At 42.6% G+C, this 16351-nt stretch overlaps 1 protein-coding gene across 1 annotated transcript in view; it reads right to left on the bottom strand.

Annotated features, from left to right (window-relative positions):
- TRIO (trio Rho guanine nucleotide exchange factor) overlaps positions 1–15603 on the bottom strand; it is a 253223-nt gene extending 237620 nt beyond the window's left edge. Inside the window, exon 1 of the mRNA XM_026701043.2 lies at positions 14565–15603. Coding sequence (XP_026556828.1) covers positions 14565–14670 — 106 coding nt within the window. The 5' untranslated portion in view covers positions 14671–15603. The remainder of the gene's footprint in view (positions 1–14564) is intronic.
- Between the last annotated feature and the right edge of the window lie 748 nt (positions 15604–16351).

Raw genomic sequence — 16351 nt, 5'->3', positions numbered from 1 at the left:
GTGGCTGGCCGCGCATGGCTGCACCAAACACCGCGTTGTTGCTCTAAACACCGCGGCAGCACGGGGAAAAGGGAAAGCAATGGTGGCAGAAGGTTTCCCGATACGAAGTGCCCCACCAACGCCGAGGTCAACATCCAAACCGTCGCCGCCTGCCCGCCTGAGGATGTAAGGGGGAGGAATTAAGTCACCCCCAAAAAGACGGCCTAGCCATTTTTTCGGGGGTCAAAAAAAAAAAATAAGGCCCAGCCTTATTTTGTGAGAAACACGGTGTATGTATATATATATATATATGTGTGTGTGTGTGTGTGTGTGTGTGTGTGTGTGTGTGCGCGCGCGCGTGCGCGCGCATATTTTGGCCTTCTAGAACTACTGCTAGAACTAGCACTACAACTAAAGGAAAAAGGTACAATTTTGATCCCATTTCTAAGATTTTGGCATGATTTCCTATTCGTCCTATCTCTGGAGATGACCATAATTGAACTTTGGATGTTTGTGATGCGTGAAAAAATGCGGCCACCACCCATGTGAGATACACCTTTGGCCAGAAAAAAATCAGTAATAAAAAATACCATCATAAAAACATATAGGTAGTCCTCAACTTACAACAATTCATTTAGTGACTGTTTGAAGTTACAACGGTACTGGAAAAAAGTGACTTATTACTGTTTTTCACACTTATGAATGTTGCAGCATCCACCTGATCATGTGATCAAAATTCAAATGCTTGGTCACTGACTCATATTTATTGTGGTTGCACTGTCCCAGGGGTAATGTGATCGCCTTTTGCGACCTTCTGACAAGCAAAGTCAATGAGGAACCCAGATTCACTTAACAACATTGTTACTAACTTAACAACTGCAGTGATTCACTTAACAAATGTGGTAAGAAAGAGCAAAATAGGGCAAAATTCACTTAAAAACTGTCTCACTTCGCAACAGAAAATGTTGGGCTCAATTGTGAATGTTAAGTCAAGGATTACCTCTAGAAAATGCAGGCACCCAATCCAACGACTGCATTACATCCATACATCTACACAATCCCCTTGGCTCTAATCTTACTATCCCAGCATCTGCAGGTAAAGCTAGCTTCTAATGCTTCTATTTTGGAAGATAAGAGGGTAGGAGCCCGCCAAAGCTTTAGGGGAAGCGTGTGCATAATGGAGGAGCTATTGAAGAAAAGCACATGTCAGAGTTCCCACTAGATTGATTACGTATGTATGTTTGCATGTATGTATGTATTATCCCACCTTTATTTTTACAAATAACTCAAGGCAGCAAACATATCTAACACGCCTTTCTCCTCCTATTGTCTCTACAACAATCCTGTGAAGTAGGTTGGCTGAGAATGAGTAGCCACAGTAACCCAGCTGGCTTTCATGGCTAAGACAGGCCTTGAACTCATGGTCTCCCACTTTCTAGCTTTGCAGTAGTCTATGTCTATGGGACACATGGAGAAAGAAATCAGAAACAGGCCCATTTAATCCAGTCTAGCGAGACAGGTAAATAACCTACGAGAGTGGTGGCCACACACATAATCTGATCCTCGGTTTATGACAATTGGGTTTGAGATTTTGGTAGTTGAGGAAATGATCATTAAGCAAAATGTTATGTGACTAATCATGTGACTGCCTCACTCAACAATTGAAATTACTGGTTATGTTCATTAAGCAATTACATTAGTCATTAAGTGGACAGAATCTCAGGAGGGTCAGGAAGACCTTCACTCAGGTACTGAAAATCCTCCCTTTTGAAATCTAAGAAGGGTTTCAGTCCATGAGCAGAGATACTTGGGCAAGGTCTGCACCTGTCTTCCCCCACCCTGGAGAGCCCCTCCCCCCAACTCTCTTTGTCTTTCTGCACTGACTCTCTGATCTCTGCTTGGATTTCCGTTCCCTCTTGTCTCTGAGGCTGAGGGAAAGACCTGTTTGCCAAAGGAGTTCTCCTTCATTGCACAGAAGGAAACTCCTTCAAGCAGAGTTCAGGAAGAGGGTTGAAATCTTCAGGATTTCCATCAGTCCCTATAGATGAAAAGGAGTTCTCTCAGCCAGCAGCAGTAGCTTGCAATTTTTCCTGCTGGCTTACCTAATGACTTCTGGGGAAGCCAGCAGGGAAAATTGCAAATGGTGATCATAGGATTATGGAGTTCTTGGTAACCAGTCATAAGTGGAAACAGGATGCAAAACTCCCAGATTACGATCAGGTGACTACAAGGGTAGTGATGTGACATTTTGCAAAGGCCATTGGTGTTATGGGCTGTATGGGCTATAGAGCACCCTTTCTGAGACCGTCATAATTCCAGGCCATTGTTAAAGAAAGCTAAAAATTGTCTGTATTCAAACAGGATTCATATTTTATCAGAGACTCTGCAAACCATTTTATTAAAAATCAGACCTGTTGGCAAAACCCTTTCCCCCCCATTTGATTACTGGAGTCTGAGCAAAACTGAATGCAGACATGTGGTCTGTCAGAATTTAGCATCAGCTTGAGAATTCTCATGTTAAGCAAGCATCTTGACCCATTTCACATGGACAAAAGGCAGGAATTAATGAAAAGGTGAGAGTGTAATTCATGTTCCTCAATCTGCAACTGATCATGTTGTTCCAACAGCACAACCTAAAAAGCTTTTATGCAGGTTCTAGTTCCACAAAAGAAGATCCCACGTGTAGGTTATGGTCATGCTACAAACTCTCAGCATGCCTGCTAGCCCCTCATCTTAGATAACAAGTTGCCAGCTTAGACATTTGAGCCAACACTTTCCTGAGGAGAGATATGCAATTTAAAAGATAGCAAAAAAAAAAGATTTGCCTAACCTCCTGTCTTTCCAGGTAGAAGATATCTTTTTCTTTCTTTCATTTTTTTTTTGGGGGAGGGGGGACCCAAGGAGAATTCTGTGACAAAAGGAGGAAGAAAGTTTGTGCTGATGGAAAGAAGAAAGAGAGCTAAAATTCTCCTCCAAACCCTGACAGTTGAAATTTTCAGAAAGAGGCATTTTCCAAATAATAAAATCCCACAAAGATTGTATCAGTTTCAAAATGAATCTAGTCTCCAAAGGAATGGGGAAATGTTAACTAAATACTGTATTAAAGGCAGGTCCCTTTGTGATGGTTTAAGCAGCTCTATATTTTATGTCCTTTGGCCTCATTACATGTGACAACTTAAAAGTTAACAATAATTTTTAACATTCTTTTTCTTGCTTTGTTTCAAGAGAAGTACAGTTCCACTGATACTTTGTGAGACTTATCTCCCTGTCTTATCTCTGTCTTCCAGGAAGGCAGGAGGTAGAACAGAGTCATGTGGACTTAGAGGGCTTCTGGAAGAGCTGGTTTGACATCTCCATCAGCCTGGAGTCAACCCTATTGTTGTTCCATGAAAAGCCAGAAAGGCCATTGTTTCTTTGCTTATTTGCTAGATATACATCCCCGCAGGCACTCAAGGAACTATAAACACCATACCCACCTCCCATTTTTCATTACAGTAACAATCTGTCAAGTACACTGAGCTAAGAGAATGTAACTCAGTCAGCTTCTATGGCTGACGTAGAGTTAAACTCAAGGCTCCCTTATCTAACCTCTTTACTCATATCCTCATATTGCATGTGATACCCTGTTCACTCCATTTCCATATAATTTAGTTCTTATGATGACTCTCCTCTGTTACAAAATGATCCAAATTAAGCTGAAAAGCAAAAAACAAAGCTTCTGTCAGCCAAGCATAGTTAAAAACAATTTAGATGATCTAATAGCAATCCCTGGTACCTTACCAATAAATATTCACATGAACGAAACATCTATTTTTTTTATTTATCTCAGCTACTTTGATATCTACATTCTTTGTAAGATACTTTGACTCATAGATATCACCACACTATACACACAACAAATTTATTCTATTTCAAAATGAGCCATTTAATCTATAAAATGTATATTAAAATACAATTTAAGCATGCTTATGAAAGACAAGATAGGATAACCAAGACAGTCAAGTAAACATCCTTTGCTATAACTCCCCTAACTCAAGGGGAAAAAAATGGCCTTTCCTTTAAGTTCAAGTAAGTAAAGTTCATCTTAGTTCATATTTATCATGTCATAGAAAAGTGATTCTCATCTATCCATACCTTATTCTATCATTTGCTCTATCCAGGAATCTGATTTGCATAATATTTGGCTGAATGTGGGTTTCACTTGAAGCCTCTCAGGATATTCCATTTGAAACTTCACCAAAACACACAAAAAAAGGTGCTGCCCATAAACCACTAGAGGAACAGCCCTCAACCTTTGGTGTGCCAAGGATCACTTCCATGGAGGAAGGTTTTTCCAGACTCTCTCTCTCTCTCTCCCTCCCTCTCTCTCTCTCTGTGGTTCTGTGCGCTGCCTGGATCCTATGCATGTGCAGATGGGGCTTTGCTTGCTTGCGTGGCCCAGTTTGTGGTGCTTCACACACCAGTCCACGGCATGGTGGGATTAAAAAAAAATTACTACTGGTTCTGTGGGTGTGGCTTGGTGGGCATGGCAGGGGAAGGATACTGTAAAATCTCCAATCAGAGATGGTATTTGCCGGTTCTCTGAACTACTCAAAATAGAGGTAATCTTCATAGGCACCACTTTAAGCTTACATGCAAAAAAGACAGATTTACAAATGCAATAAATAAATCAGTGAATGATTTATATCAACTGAAATAAAACACATACATGTGCTTTTGAGCTGAGCTGTCTGGACTAGTCCCCCAGTTTTCTAGGCAAGGTTTCAGAAGTATTTTACCACTGCCTTCTTCCAGGGTCTGAGAGAGAGTGAATGGCCTCAGGTCACTGAGGTAGCTTCATATCAAAGGCAGGACTAAAATTCACAGTGCCCTGATTTCTAGCCCAGTGTCGTAACTACTACACCAAACTGGCTCTTGTTATTATCAAGATTATTTAAAAAAACCAATTAAGGGGATGTTTCAAATGACTTAAATGATTAACACTAAACACATTGCTCCCTTGCTGTTCAAAGCGAGAAATACGGCCAACCTGAGGGATGCAGATGATGAGGAAGCAGTTACTCAGCCTCTCGTGGAGTCGGATGTCCTTTTCGACGAACCGGTGGTGAGGAAGGAGGTGGTCCCATCTCCCAGGCTCTTTCCGAAGGTCGTTCAGAAACAGCTGGCATCACCTGCCTCAGGGCCCAATCCCCTGTCTTCAGACTGCAGGTTTTTTAATGTCAGTCCCGAGCTCATTAAGACCCTTCAGGTGCCAGCAGCTTTGGCTTCCACCTTGTCAGCTCCTTCAGATCTGTAAGATGTCCTCAAGGTGGAGGAAAAGTGAATCGAACAATCTCTCCAGAGGTGGCTGCCTGGGTGGTCAAAGCATCTACAGCAGCTTCATTCTTTACCAGGACGTCGCTTAAATGGTTGAAGCAGTTGCAAGAGGATTCCAGCGGCAGATATCTGGGCCCATCAGGACCTCAATAAGATTGTGGCTGAGACTGAATTCACGGCAGATGCCACCCTTCATTGGGCCAAGTTTGCCACCAAAGCTATTGCTTCTTCGGTTGCAGTCAGACACATGTGCTGGTTGCATAACTGGCAGGCTGATGGAAGAAGGAAATGGAAGCTGGCCTCAACTCCTGTTCAAGGAGATAAACTCTTTGGGGAAGGCTTGGAACCGTTCCTGGTCGAAATCAAAGATAAGAGGAAAGTGCTTCCATCCCTTTTCAAGAGAGCAGAACATCGGCCCACTCCATAGGTCAAGCGTCCTTCGTTCAGAGGTGAATCTAGTTCCAGCTTCCAGAGTAAAGCCAAAGCCCCATACCGATGCTCTGTGCCTCCTCCAGATCATTCAGGCAAAGAGGCAGACAGCAGTTCTTGGCCAAACAGCCCTTTTAAGGAGGATGAAGTCATCCGTACCATCGCCAACACGTGCATGGCTCGATCTTTCCCCATTGGAGGCTTTTTTTGCTGACAAATGGGAAGAGATAACTTCTGATGCCTGGGTGTTAAGTACTGTAAGGTCGGGTCTTTCACTTGAGTTCTCCTCCACTCATCCATGGTTTTTCATCTCCTGCCCAATTTCTAGGGATTCCGTGAGAAGGGGGCTCATGGAGTCAGCTATCCAGTACTTCCTAGAACTCAGAGACATCCAAAGAGTCCCTGTGATCAACAGGGGACGGGTTTTTACTCCAGAATATTTGTTATCCCATCACCTCCTAGAATATGCTAGGTCATGACTGACTCTACAGCTCTTTAAATCACTTCTTACAGGAGGCCTCGGAGGTGGGGGTGGGGGTGAAGGCCTCAGAGGTGGGGGTGGAGAACAATTCCTGATTTAAAAAGGCTCAATAAATTCTTAGTTGATAGGCATTTTAAAATGCATTCTCCTTCTGGACAGCGTTAGGCAGGGGGACTTCCTCACATCCATTGACTTGATGGAAGCTTACTTACATATTCCTATCTATCCTTCCCATAGGAAGTTCTTAAGGTTTTCTTATCAGGGGTAGCACTTCCAATATAGGGCTCTCCCCTTTGGATTATTCCACCCCTAGAATTTTCACCAAGGTTTTGGCTCCCCTTGCAGCGCTTCTTCGTTCCTTCCTCGTGCAGCTGCAATGTTATTTAGACAATATTTTGATACTGTCTTCTTCTTTTCAAAGGGCTCAGCGGGACCTGCAGGCCGCCATCTCGGCTCTACAGGATCTTGGTTTCTCCATTAACATTAAAGAGAGCCAATTTACTCCTTCAACTAGTCTGCTTCACTTGGGGGCCATCATTGACACAGGAGTTTGTCAGGTTTTCCTTTCACAGGGAAGGCAAAACAGCCTGCAGGGATTGGCTAAAAGTATACGATGTAAAAGTTCTACCCCTTTAGCTTATCTCTCCCAACTTTTGGGTAAGATGATTTCTTATATTGGTATTGTTCCCTGGTCCAGGCTTCATGCCAGGGCCCTTCAGTGGTTTCTATTGCCTCATCAGAAGGCTGGTAAGAGTCAATCTTTAATGAAGGTGAGGTTGACTGCTTGGTTGACCACAAATGCTGCTTTCTTTTCATTGGTGGCTCTCCAGAGCCATTTCCAAGGGCCAGTCCTCTGAGGACAGACTCATCCTCATGATTGGTGCCTCCTTATCAGGTTTGGGAGCTCACCTGGCTTCTCACATAGCCCAAGGCTTATGTTCTACCTGGCAAGCTTTTTCTAATTGGTGCTCCAAATCAAACATTCAGTCTTTACAGGCTTCTGTGGCAAACGTTTTGGAATTTTTACAGGTGGGTCTGGATAGAGGCCTTTCTCCCAACACCCTTCGCCATCAGGTGGCGGCTATTTCTTCGGTGTTGACTTGTGGCAAATTGGAGTCCTTGGCACAGCATCCTACAGTCCAAAAGTTTCTCAGAGGGGTGGCCAACCTTTGCCCTCCGGTGGTACACAGGTACCCTACATGGGATCTGTCCAGGGTTTTGCAGTCCTTTACGAAGGCTCCATTTAAGCTTCTCTGACAGGCTAGTCTGCACCTTCTTACCCTGAAACTAGCCTTCTTGGTGGCAGTCACTTCAGCTAGAAGAATATCTGAGTTGGTCACCCTCTCAGTTCACCCTGATCTCTGTATCTTTCACCCTCATCGGGTAGTTTTGTGGTTGGACCTAGCATTTATCCTCAAGGTCAATGCCTTGTTCCACAGGTCTCAAGAGCTGGTGCTTCCAGATTTTTGTCCCCATCTGGTCCATGACTTGGAAAAGTCTTGGCACACCTTAAATGTGTGTAGGGTACTGGAGGTCTATAAAAAAAGGACATCTGAATTCCATAGAATGGAATCCCTTTTTTGTTCCTTCGAACTTCCATGTTGGGAGGAAAAGTGACTCCATCCACAGTCAGCAGGTGGATCAAGGCACGTATAGCCAGGGCATACTCGAGTCGGTCCCTCCCGGTACCCAGAGGCATTACGGCGCATTCCACTCGCAGCGCTGCGACAACTGCAGCCGGGGCAATGCAAGCTTCAGTTGAAGAAGTGTGCAAGGCAGCCATGTGGACTTTCCCATCTCCTTTCATTCGCCATTACCGGCTGGACACCTTTGCTTCAGTGGATGCGGCGTTTGGCAGATGGGTTCTGCAATGAGTAGTCATGGAGCATGGGGACCGGAACCAGGACCAATCTTAATTCCTCCCAAGGACAATCCAGCTTTGGTATGTCCCACTCCTGACCTGTCGCAGCCTTACAAGGGAGAATGGGCGTTGTCTTACCTGAATGCCTGTTCTCCTTGTAGGCAAGACAGGTCAGCCCCACCCTGATAGAACTGGTCCTTACAGTGGGCCAATGGGAGAGGGGAACCAAAAACGGTCTCTTTTGATTTTGTTTTTCTCAGAGGCAGTCCTGTCTGTCGTGATGACTTCCAGAAAGCTGGGAGGAGCCACCCAGAGTGGGAGGACATAGGCTAATAAGCCTTTAAGACAGACTCAGTCCAAGCCTACAAGGAGAACAGGCATTCAGGTAAGACAACGCCCATTTCTCTCAGAATATCATTTCCCAGTAATATTCATCTTCTGTTATAAGAGGCATCCTCAGTTATATGTCTTCTCTGGCATATTATTTACCTTCCTTAGAACTATTTTTATTTATGTTGGCTTATATGTAGCATTATTTATATTAAAATTATTGCAGCTGTCCACTATAGAAAACTTTTATTTTTCCCCTTTCTCCCTCTCCTTATAAATGAAACAACCAACATAGAGAACAATGACGGCACTAATAAAGGGGTAAACTCAAGAATACAAATCTCAGCAATGAAAAAATGTTCTTTAGCAGCAATTGGCATGGTTTAAATATGTGTGTATTGTGTTTTATTACCAGGAAGTGGTTAAAATTAAAAGTTTGGATTTCGTTATTTGGGATACCTAGTGATTTTCTGCAAATGTAGGGTCCACTTTTTTTTGATCAACCAAATGCTTATTCATTGGTTGTGACAGGAATTAATTGATTGACTTGTTGTGTGAGCCTGACATTGTGGACTAAGAGTAACTGGCCCAAAGACATCCAGCCACCTTTCACACCTAAGGCAAGACCAAAACTATAGGTAGTCCTGAAGTTATGACCACAATTTAACCCAAAATTTACGTTGCTAAGTGAAACATTTGTTAAGTAAATTCTGCCCCATTTTACAACCTTTCTTGCCACAGTTGTTAAGTGTATCACTGAAATTGCTAAGTTAGTAACATAGCTGTTAAGTCAATCTGGCTTCCCTATTGACTTTGCTTGTCAGAAGTTCGCAAAAGCTGAACAAATGAACCCAGAACATTGCAACTGTCATAAATAGGAACCAGTTGCCAAGAATCTGAATTTTGATCACATGAGTATGGGGATGCTGCATCGGTCGTTAAGTGTGAAAAATGGTCACAAGTCACTTTTTTCAGTGCTTTTGTAACTTTGAACAGTCACTAATTGAACTATTGTAAGTTGAGAACTGCCTGTAATAGCATTCTAGTTTCTAGCCTGGTGCTTTAACCACCAAACCAAATGGGCTCTTATGGGATTTGTAAAAATACTGAACAAAAAAAAAAACCTAATTCCATTTAAAGTAGTTCAAAGGATGAGCAAAAATATATTTGAACATTACACAACTTCTGAAACTTTTCTTGATCTAGTTTGTTCAAAGTCACTCCTTCATCTATTTTTAGAAGGCATTTTAAAAATGTAGACCATGAAGTGCTAAGCAGCACATCAGATCTAGTGGGTCAAATTATATAATTGCAGGGAACAGGAAAAAATGAGAGGTGAAGAACATGGCAAGAATTTTTTGTCAGACCTCGTAAATGTCTTTGTAATAATGCCTTTGTGGTACTTTTTAATATGGACGCTCTACAGTGCCACCAATATTAATTTTGTCAACTAAAACAAAATTGGCAGGAATTGTATATATACTAAAGTATTATGGTCACAGGCTTGATACACTATTCTTTCAAAAGGTGCATATTGGATCTGGTGATCTGGTTGTTTAATCTGTTACCTTAAATATATCAGAACATTCCCACAGTATGGTGAGATATCTATCTACTGTTTCTTAGGAAATAAAAGATGTGCTACAGCCTTTCTTTTTTTTTCAAAGAAATGTCCTTAAGAGCACTATGGTCTGCTATCCAAGTGAAATGAGATGGGTAAAATCATGTACCCAAACAATATAAAATAATTGTGAGTAGCCCTGGACTCAGACAAAAAAGTAGACAGCTGTCTAGGGTGGCAGGGAAAGTGAATTCTTATTAAAGTTATACAGAAAGAAAAGATGTATGAAAAAAAGTGGAAGTGGGCTTGGATTTTTTTCTTCTACTGCCACACCGTAGTTCAGTTGAAGATCCCATAGTTGCATCTTCTTTCTTTAAAAAGGGTCAGGAAATCTAATCAATGATTATGATTCAGTTTAGTATTGAAGTTTATACTTGAACTTTCTCATAGACCATCTTTAGATTACATGAGGATGAAGACTAGCATTTTACAAACAGAAAGAAGTGCTATTTGTATACTATACTACTTTGTCAATCCAGACTTATGCTTGGCTGGCCCTATCCAACTGTAAGCGTAATCTTACTTTCTTAGATCTTTTCAGAATGGTGCAGCATTAATTGTAATTACAAAGCCTCACATACTAGTCTTCCTAAATCTTTTATTTCTTTTCTTCTAATTGGTGATCAGGCTACTCAACACCCAAGACTCTAACAAGCAAAATTTAAGACTGATTTAGACTAACTAGCCCAGTGGAAACAACTGGCAGCCTAGTCAATACATTCCATGCCATAAAAAGTTCATCCTTCCCAATGACTAATAACAGTTTTTTAACAGCTGCAGCATCAATTTAAATTCAAAGCCCACTCCCTCTTTTGCAATCCTAAAAGACCAGTCACTGTTGCTCCCTAACTACACACTCCTACTTATATGCTAGGAACGCTGCTCTTTGGCTTAATCCCCCCCTCCCCTTCGAATCTTTCTGTGAGTTTCCAGTGATTGCATTTCTTCTCTTTTCCTTATTATATATTTATACTGAATATCAACTGCCTATCCTCCTTATGCCCCCATTCCAGGTTTTCCCTATTCAAATATTTATTAGGATGCTTTCAAGCCTCTGGATACTATGATATATTAAAAATATTAATTAGATAGCCTAGGATCTAAATCTGACAAGTCAAAAAAAAATCCCATCACCTCCTAGAATATGCTAGGTCATGACTCACTCTACAGCTCTTTAAATCACTTCTTACAGGAAGGAAATATTTGCCCATCACTATGATTTTTATAGGTTTTCACATTTTCCATCAGTGCTAACAAGAAATGTTTATGCTTTTATTGAAAGATTCCCAGTAGTCCAATGGGTAGCAACATATTGAATCAAATAATTTCTGTAATCCATGGGGAATATGCTTTACAATGGAATTCAGAGAGGAAGAGGAAGACATCTTTATTTTGACCAGGAAGAGAAGCCACCCATTTCCTAAACTTCAGATGATTAAACCTGGAGTTACAATTTAGACTTTTCAGATAAGTCCATATCCAAAGCTACCCCAGTGACAAAAGGTAGCCCAAATGCAAGAATAAGATAACCTTTTGCTATTCACACATAATCTCAAAACATCTTTGAAATGCAAGGCAGAGCAAATTAGACAATTCCAATTGGAATAATGTTCATCTTGTGAGAAAATAAAACTGTGCAATATTCAAATGATCCAGGAATGCAAATTATATTGTAAACAATACTGTGTATTGAATGCTTTTGTAAAGCTAGAAAGAGTAAGAAGCCTCTGGCCTGAGCCCAGTGACAGTAATAATAACCAGGACTGATGCTTTCTAAAGAACAGGATCCATATATCTACCCTGGGAATCTACATTATTCATCATTCTACATTATTCATTCATGTATCTACATTAAATAATCTACATAATCTACATTATTCATTATTCTACTATATACATACAATAAAGTAGCCTGAGCACAGCCGTTTCTGATCAGGTGTGGATACAAGCCTGTAATGTAATACCTTGATACCCTGTTTCTCCAACAATACGGCCTCCCCCAATAGGAAGTCCCAGCATGTTTTATAGGCATGAAATGAAATTAAGCCCCTCCCCCCAAATTAAGGCCTATATTAAAACATGCAAAATGGGGGGAATAGTGGGGGGGCTTGCCGTTAAGAAGTACTTTTGTTGCACACCCGGATATGATGCTGCCTGTGTTGACCCCGATATGAAGTGCCCCATGTACGCCGAGGTCAACATCCAAGTTGTCGCCGCCCGCTGCCCGAAGATGCAAGGGGGGGGAATTAAGTCACCCCCGAAAAGACGCCCTAGCCATTTTTTCGGGGCTCAAAAAAAAAAAAAGACCCGGCCTTATTATATGAGAAACACGGTAGTTTTCGTTTGCCCATGGACACCCTCATTTTTTTGTCCAAGAAAGTACAAGCAAATCAATACTTGATGATGGGTAAACAAGTTATATCCAATTTTCCTTCTACATGAAAAGAAAGGTTAACATGCAACCTTCACTCAATCTGCCTGCACTTCATTTTTCAAGAAATGAGTCTTCCTAGATCTCAGCAGGCTTAGTCTTTTAAATGGCATTCATATTCATACATTTGCAAGCTTGCTGCTCGTTCCCTCTTTCCTTGAAAAGATAAGCAAAATATAGGTGGTATTAATCATGAACACAAAAACGCCCCAAAATGGGGAAAATGAACTTTTTGTCTATTACTGGTTAAGAAAAAGAGTGTTCAGAAAGGTATTCCAAGAAGTAGTTTACTGACATGCTTTTCTTTCTGCATCTTTGGCAACAGGCAAAGATTGTAGTGACAGCCCACCCGAATAGAGAGAGACCTTAACTCCACAATATAAAGCCAGACCCACTGCTTTGCCTGAATTTGTCTAACCCCACCAATGATTCCTCCTTTGGTTCTAAATACTGTCAGTTTCACTGAAAGCAACAAAAGAGAAACCCACAACTTCCTATTGTATCCCAGGAACAGCACATACATACACATACTTTCAAAAATAACACCGCATTTCTATGTCAATCATGCAAAGCACATACCCTAAGGCAATCCCTGTGAGTGCTTGCTTTCTCCCTCTCCACAACTTTTGAGAATATTTCCCTAACTTATGCTCCAAACACTGAGGCCCCACAAAAAATGGAAGCTGACAGTTTGAACAATGCAGATTCCCTTTTTGCTTGTACCTTCCTGGATAGAATCTGAGGAAATTATTGTTTGCTTTGATTAGTTTTGTTTCCATTTCCAGCTAGTAGGCCATCAACACGCTTTAGAAAAAGAAAAAAAATTACCACCACTGTAACTGGATACAAGAAGGTTACCACAACAGCTGGAGTGACCATGTAAGGAAAGGCTTCTGGCATTTGCCTTCTGTCGAAGTATTTTTTTTTAACAGCTTAAGTCTCAAAGATGCACACATTACTTTGCCATCAGGTCCTCTAAAAATCCTACCTTACAATAAATATGAAGTGTTTTGATATCCACATTCTACCAAATTCCTTATAAGTATCCCACAAAAGTGAATCCAATCAGAGCTTCTCATTTCATATAATCAATATGGCACTCAATAGTATGAGAATTGACAGCAAAATGAAACTAAACTGGCTGGAAGGAATTTCCATGCTGTTACCATTTTAATAAAAAAAATAACTACCAAAGACCCTCAAAGGCTACAAAACTAGATGCTTTCTTTTTCTGGAAAACAAAACAAAAGGAGTTGCATTTGTTACCATTTCCAACAATTACAATGATCAGGAACTATGGCTGATGAACCAGGCCATGGTTATGACATTAAGGCACACTTAGAGCACAGCAGGGATAAAGAGACTTCTGGCTTATCAGATTCCACTGTGTTTATTAGATCTTCAAGATTCACCCCTCAAAGTCAAGTGTCAGAGGGGGATTTCAAATGTTTGAAAAGTGTTCCTCTAAGCCCACCTTGATATTATGAATTTGCATTCAATAGGATTAAACCTACTATCTGTTCAACAGAAGCCCGCTCCTGATTCCCCACAGCATTTTTCAAATATACCATTTTGGGTTGTTGTTGTTTTAATCACATTTTTGTTTCAACAGTGCGAGGAAGGAACATCTGGCAATCAACTTAAACATCCTTAAAGATATACAAATAAGCCTGACGCACCTTCTATCTTTACAATCTACAGAAAACCAAGCCTTTTTTTAAAAAAAAAAATTCTCTTCACTTTTACAGCTGAACAAAACGACTTTATTAAAAGGGGGTGGGGGAATTTTAACAACAAGATACCTGAGCTAGTTAAAGATTATCTTTAATGGGGGCCTCTCTTAGAGATAGCATCTCTTCGTTTCCGTTAAGTATTAGAAAGGGAAGCAGCTCCTAAGGCACGGTTTTAATCATCAGACATGAATCACTCACTCCCTTTGCTTGCGAACATGGATGTATAGACAGCATCAATTCCAGACCCGTTGGGAAAAGGGACGGAAAGAGACTATTAGGAGAGAATCTCCCCTTTCTTTCCCGAACTCTTGATCATCATCATCATCATCATCCCCACCCCACCCTGAAAGAGCACCTTTTGCTTCGGGGTTTTGCAAACTTACCCGAACGAAAGAAAGCCGCGATGTCCGCGGAATCCTTGGCAGCGTCTTCCGCCCCTTCCCCAGCCGCGTTGCCGCTGTTGGAGGAGGCGGTCGTGGAACCGCTCATGGCTACTGACTGAGGTCGGTGGCTCCTCCGGATCTGATCCCTCGACTACCGCCACGATGATCAGCCTCCTTCCTAGATCCCTGACAGCAGGATGACGGGAAGACGAACCTTAATTCCGCCCCCCCCCCAACCACCTCGCACCGGATCCCCGGTTTTCACCTTCTAGCAAAAAAACAAAACGAGGAAGAAATCCATCCAGAGAAAGGACGGTGATGTGGTGATGGTGCAAAGGTGGCGGGGCGGAGGGAGGGAGGGAGGGAAGGGGGGGCAAAGGGGGAGAAAGAGGTGGCTGAATGGGTGGATGGCTCGGTTGCACAGGCAGCAGCAAATGGTTACAATAATAGGAAGAGGACCCGACGGGAAGGTGTGGGCTCCGCGATTACAGTTCTAGGAGAGCCCCCGGCAGCCCCTCCAGAAAGGCAGGGTGTGCGGCGCATGCATAAGCAATGGATGCATGCGGGAGCAAAAGAGGGGGGAGAGAGAGAGAGAGAGAGAGAGGAGAGACAATCGCAGGAGGGGGGGAGAGCGCATGGATGTTGATGGGAGGAAGGGGCTCAATCAATGCAGCAGCAAAAGAGCAACAGCAAGCCGGTGGGAGGGAAAGGGAACGAAAGCAGGTGGCGGCGGGCGGGCGGGCAAGTTGGTGGCAGGGTATTGCGGTCTTTGGGGAGCCACGGCAGGAGCAGCTGCGTTAGCAACAGCGCTCTGGACGACAACTGAAGCCGCCCCGCTCCTCCATCTTGATTGCAATTGCAAAGGTGGGTGGGAACAGAGAAGGAAGGAAGAGACTCCTATCCCCGCCCAGGGAAGTCAAGGGACAAGAAAAAGAGGGAGAGGGGGGGGGGAGAGCAACATTGGGATGAAGGGAGGGCAGCCCATTCGGAAAGGTCCGGACGACTTCGTCAGCGTTCGGCAGGTTGCACAGGAAGCAGCAGTCGAGAGCAGTGATTGGAAGAGCGCCGCTAAAGAAAAGAACGGTTTGCTATTGGCTGAGAGCGCGTTCTAAGCGGCCGCCGAAATCCAAGCTGGGAATTCCCTTTTTAATCCATAGATGCCTTAGTCAGGTTTTGCGCCTTGTTAACCACGAGGAGGAAAGAGCGCCCTCTTTCGGGGGGAGGCCGTCATAAGGCGTGGTGTCTGCGACTGAGATTTATGAAGTCCGGGATCTCTGCTCTTCAAGAAATGCCCCCAAATCTGGTCTTCCCTCTACCCGACCGATTCATACCAACAGTCCGAAAAGATACGTTCGTGGGTGGGGTGTTGTTGTTGTTTTTTGGCATCAAGAAAGGAAAGTGGGAATATATGTAAAAGGGATCTCTAAATCTCCCCCGTGAAATAGTTGGCACGAGCCATTTTTATTCTGACAATGGGGAAGGCTTTCACGAGGCAACAAGGATCAATATCTTTACCCGGTGAAGTTTACATGAGTGGAGATACGCGCCCGATTGTTTGATCTTTAGAAAGCCTTTTCCATTCCCAGCTCAGCCTTCAACGAGCAAGCTTGAGATGGGGGATACGGTACTTTTTAAAAAATCTTGTCTCCGCCAAAGACTGGGCGTTTGACGCGACAATTTTCATAACAAAGCAAGTTCAATTAGAGTTTGAATCGGAATTACTTCTAAATTTAGTCCTTTCAAGATTGCTGTCCTTATTTGTCAGAAAGACACATTTTTTTTCCACT

Source organism: Pseudonaja textilis, chromosome 3 (assembly GCF_049901715.1).
Source record: "Pseudonaja textilis isolate UNSWEBS1 chromosome 3, rPseTex1.2, whole genome shotgun sequence".
Taxonomy (NCBI): Eukaryota; Metazoa; Chordata; class Lepidosauria; order Squamata; family Elapidae; genus Pseudonaja; species Pseudonaja textilis.
Note: the sequence above shows the minus strand (reverse complement) of the source record. Positions and strands in the feature narration are given on the sequence as shown.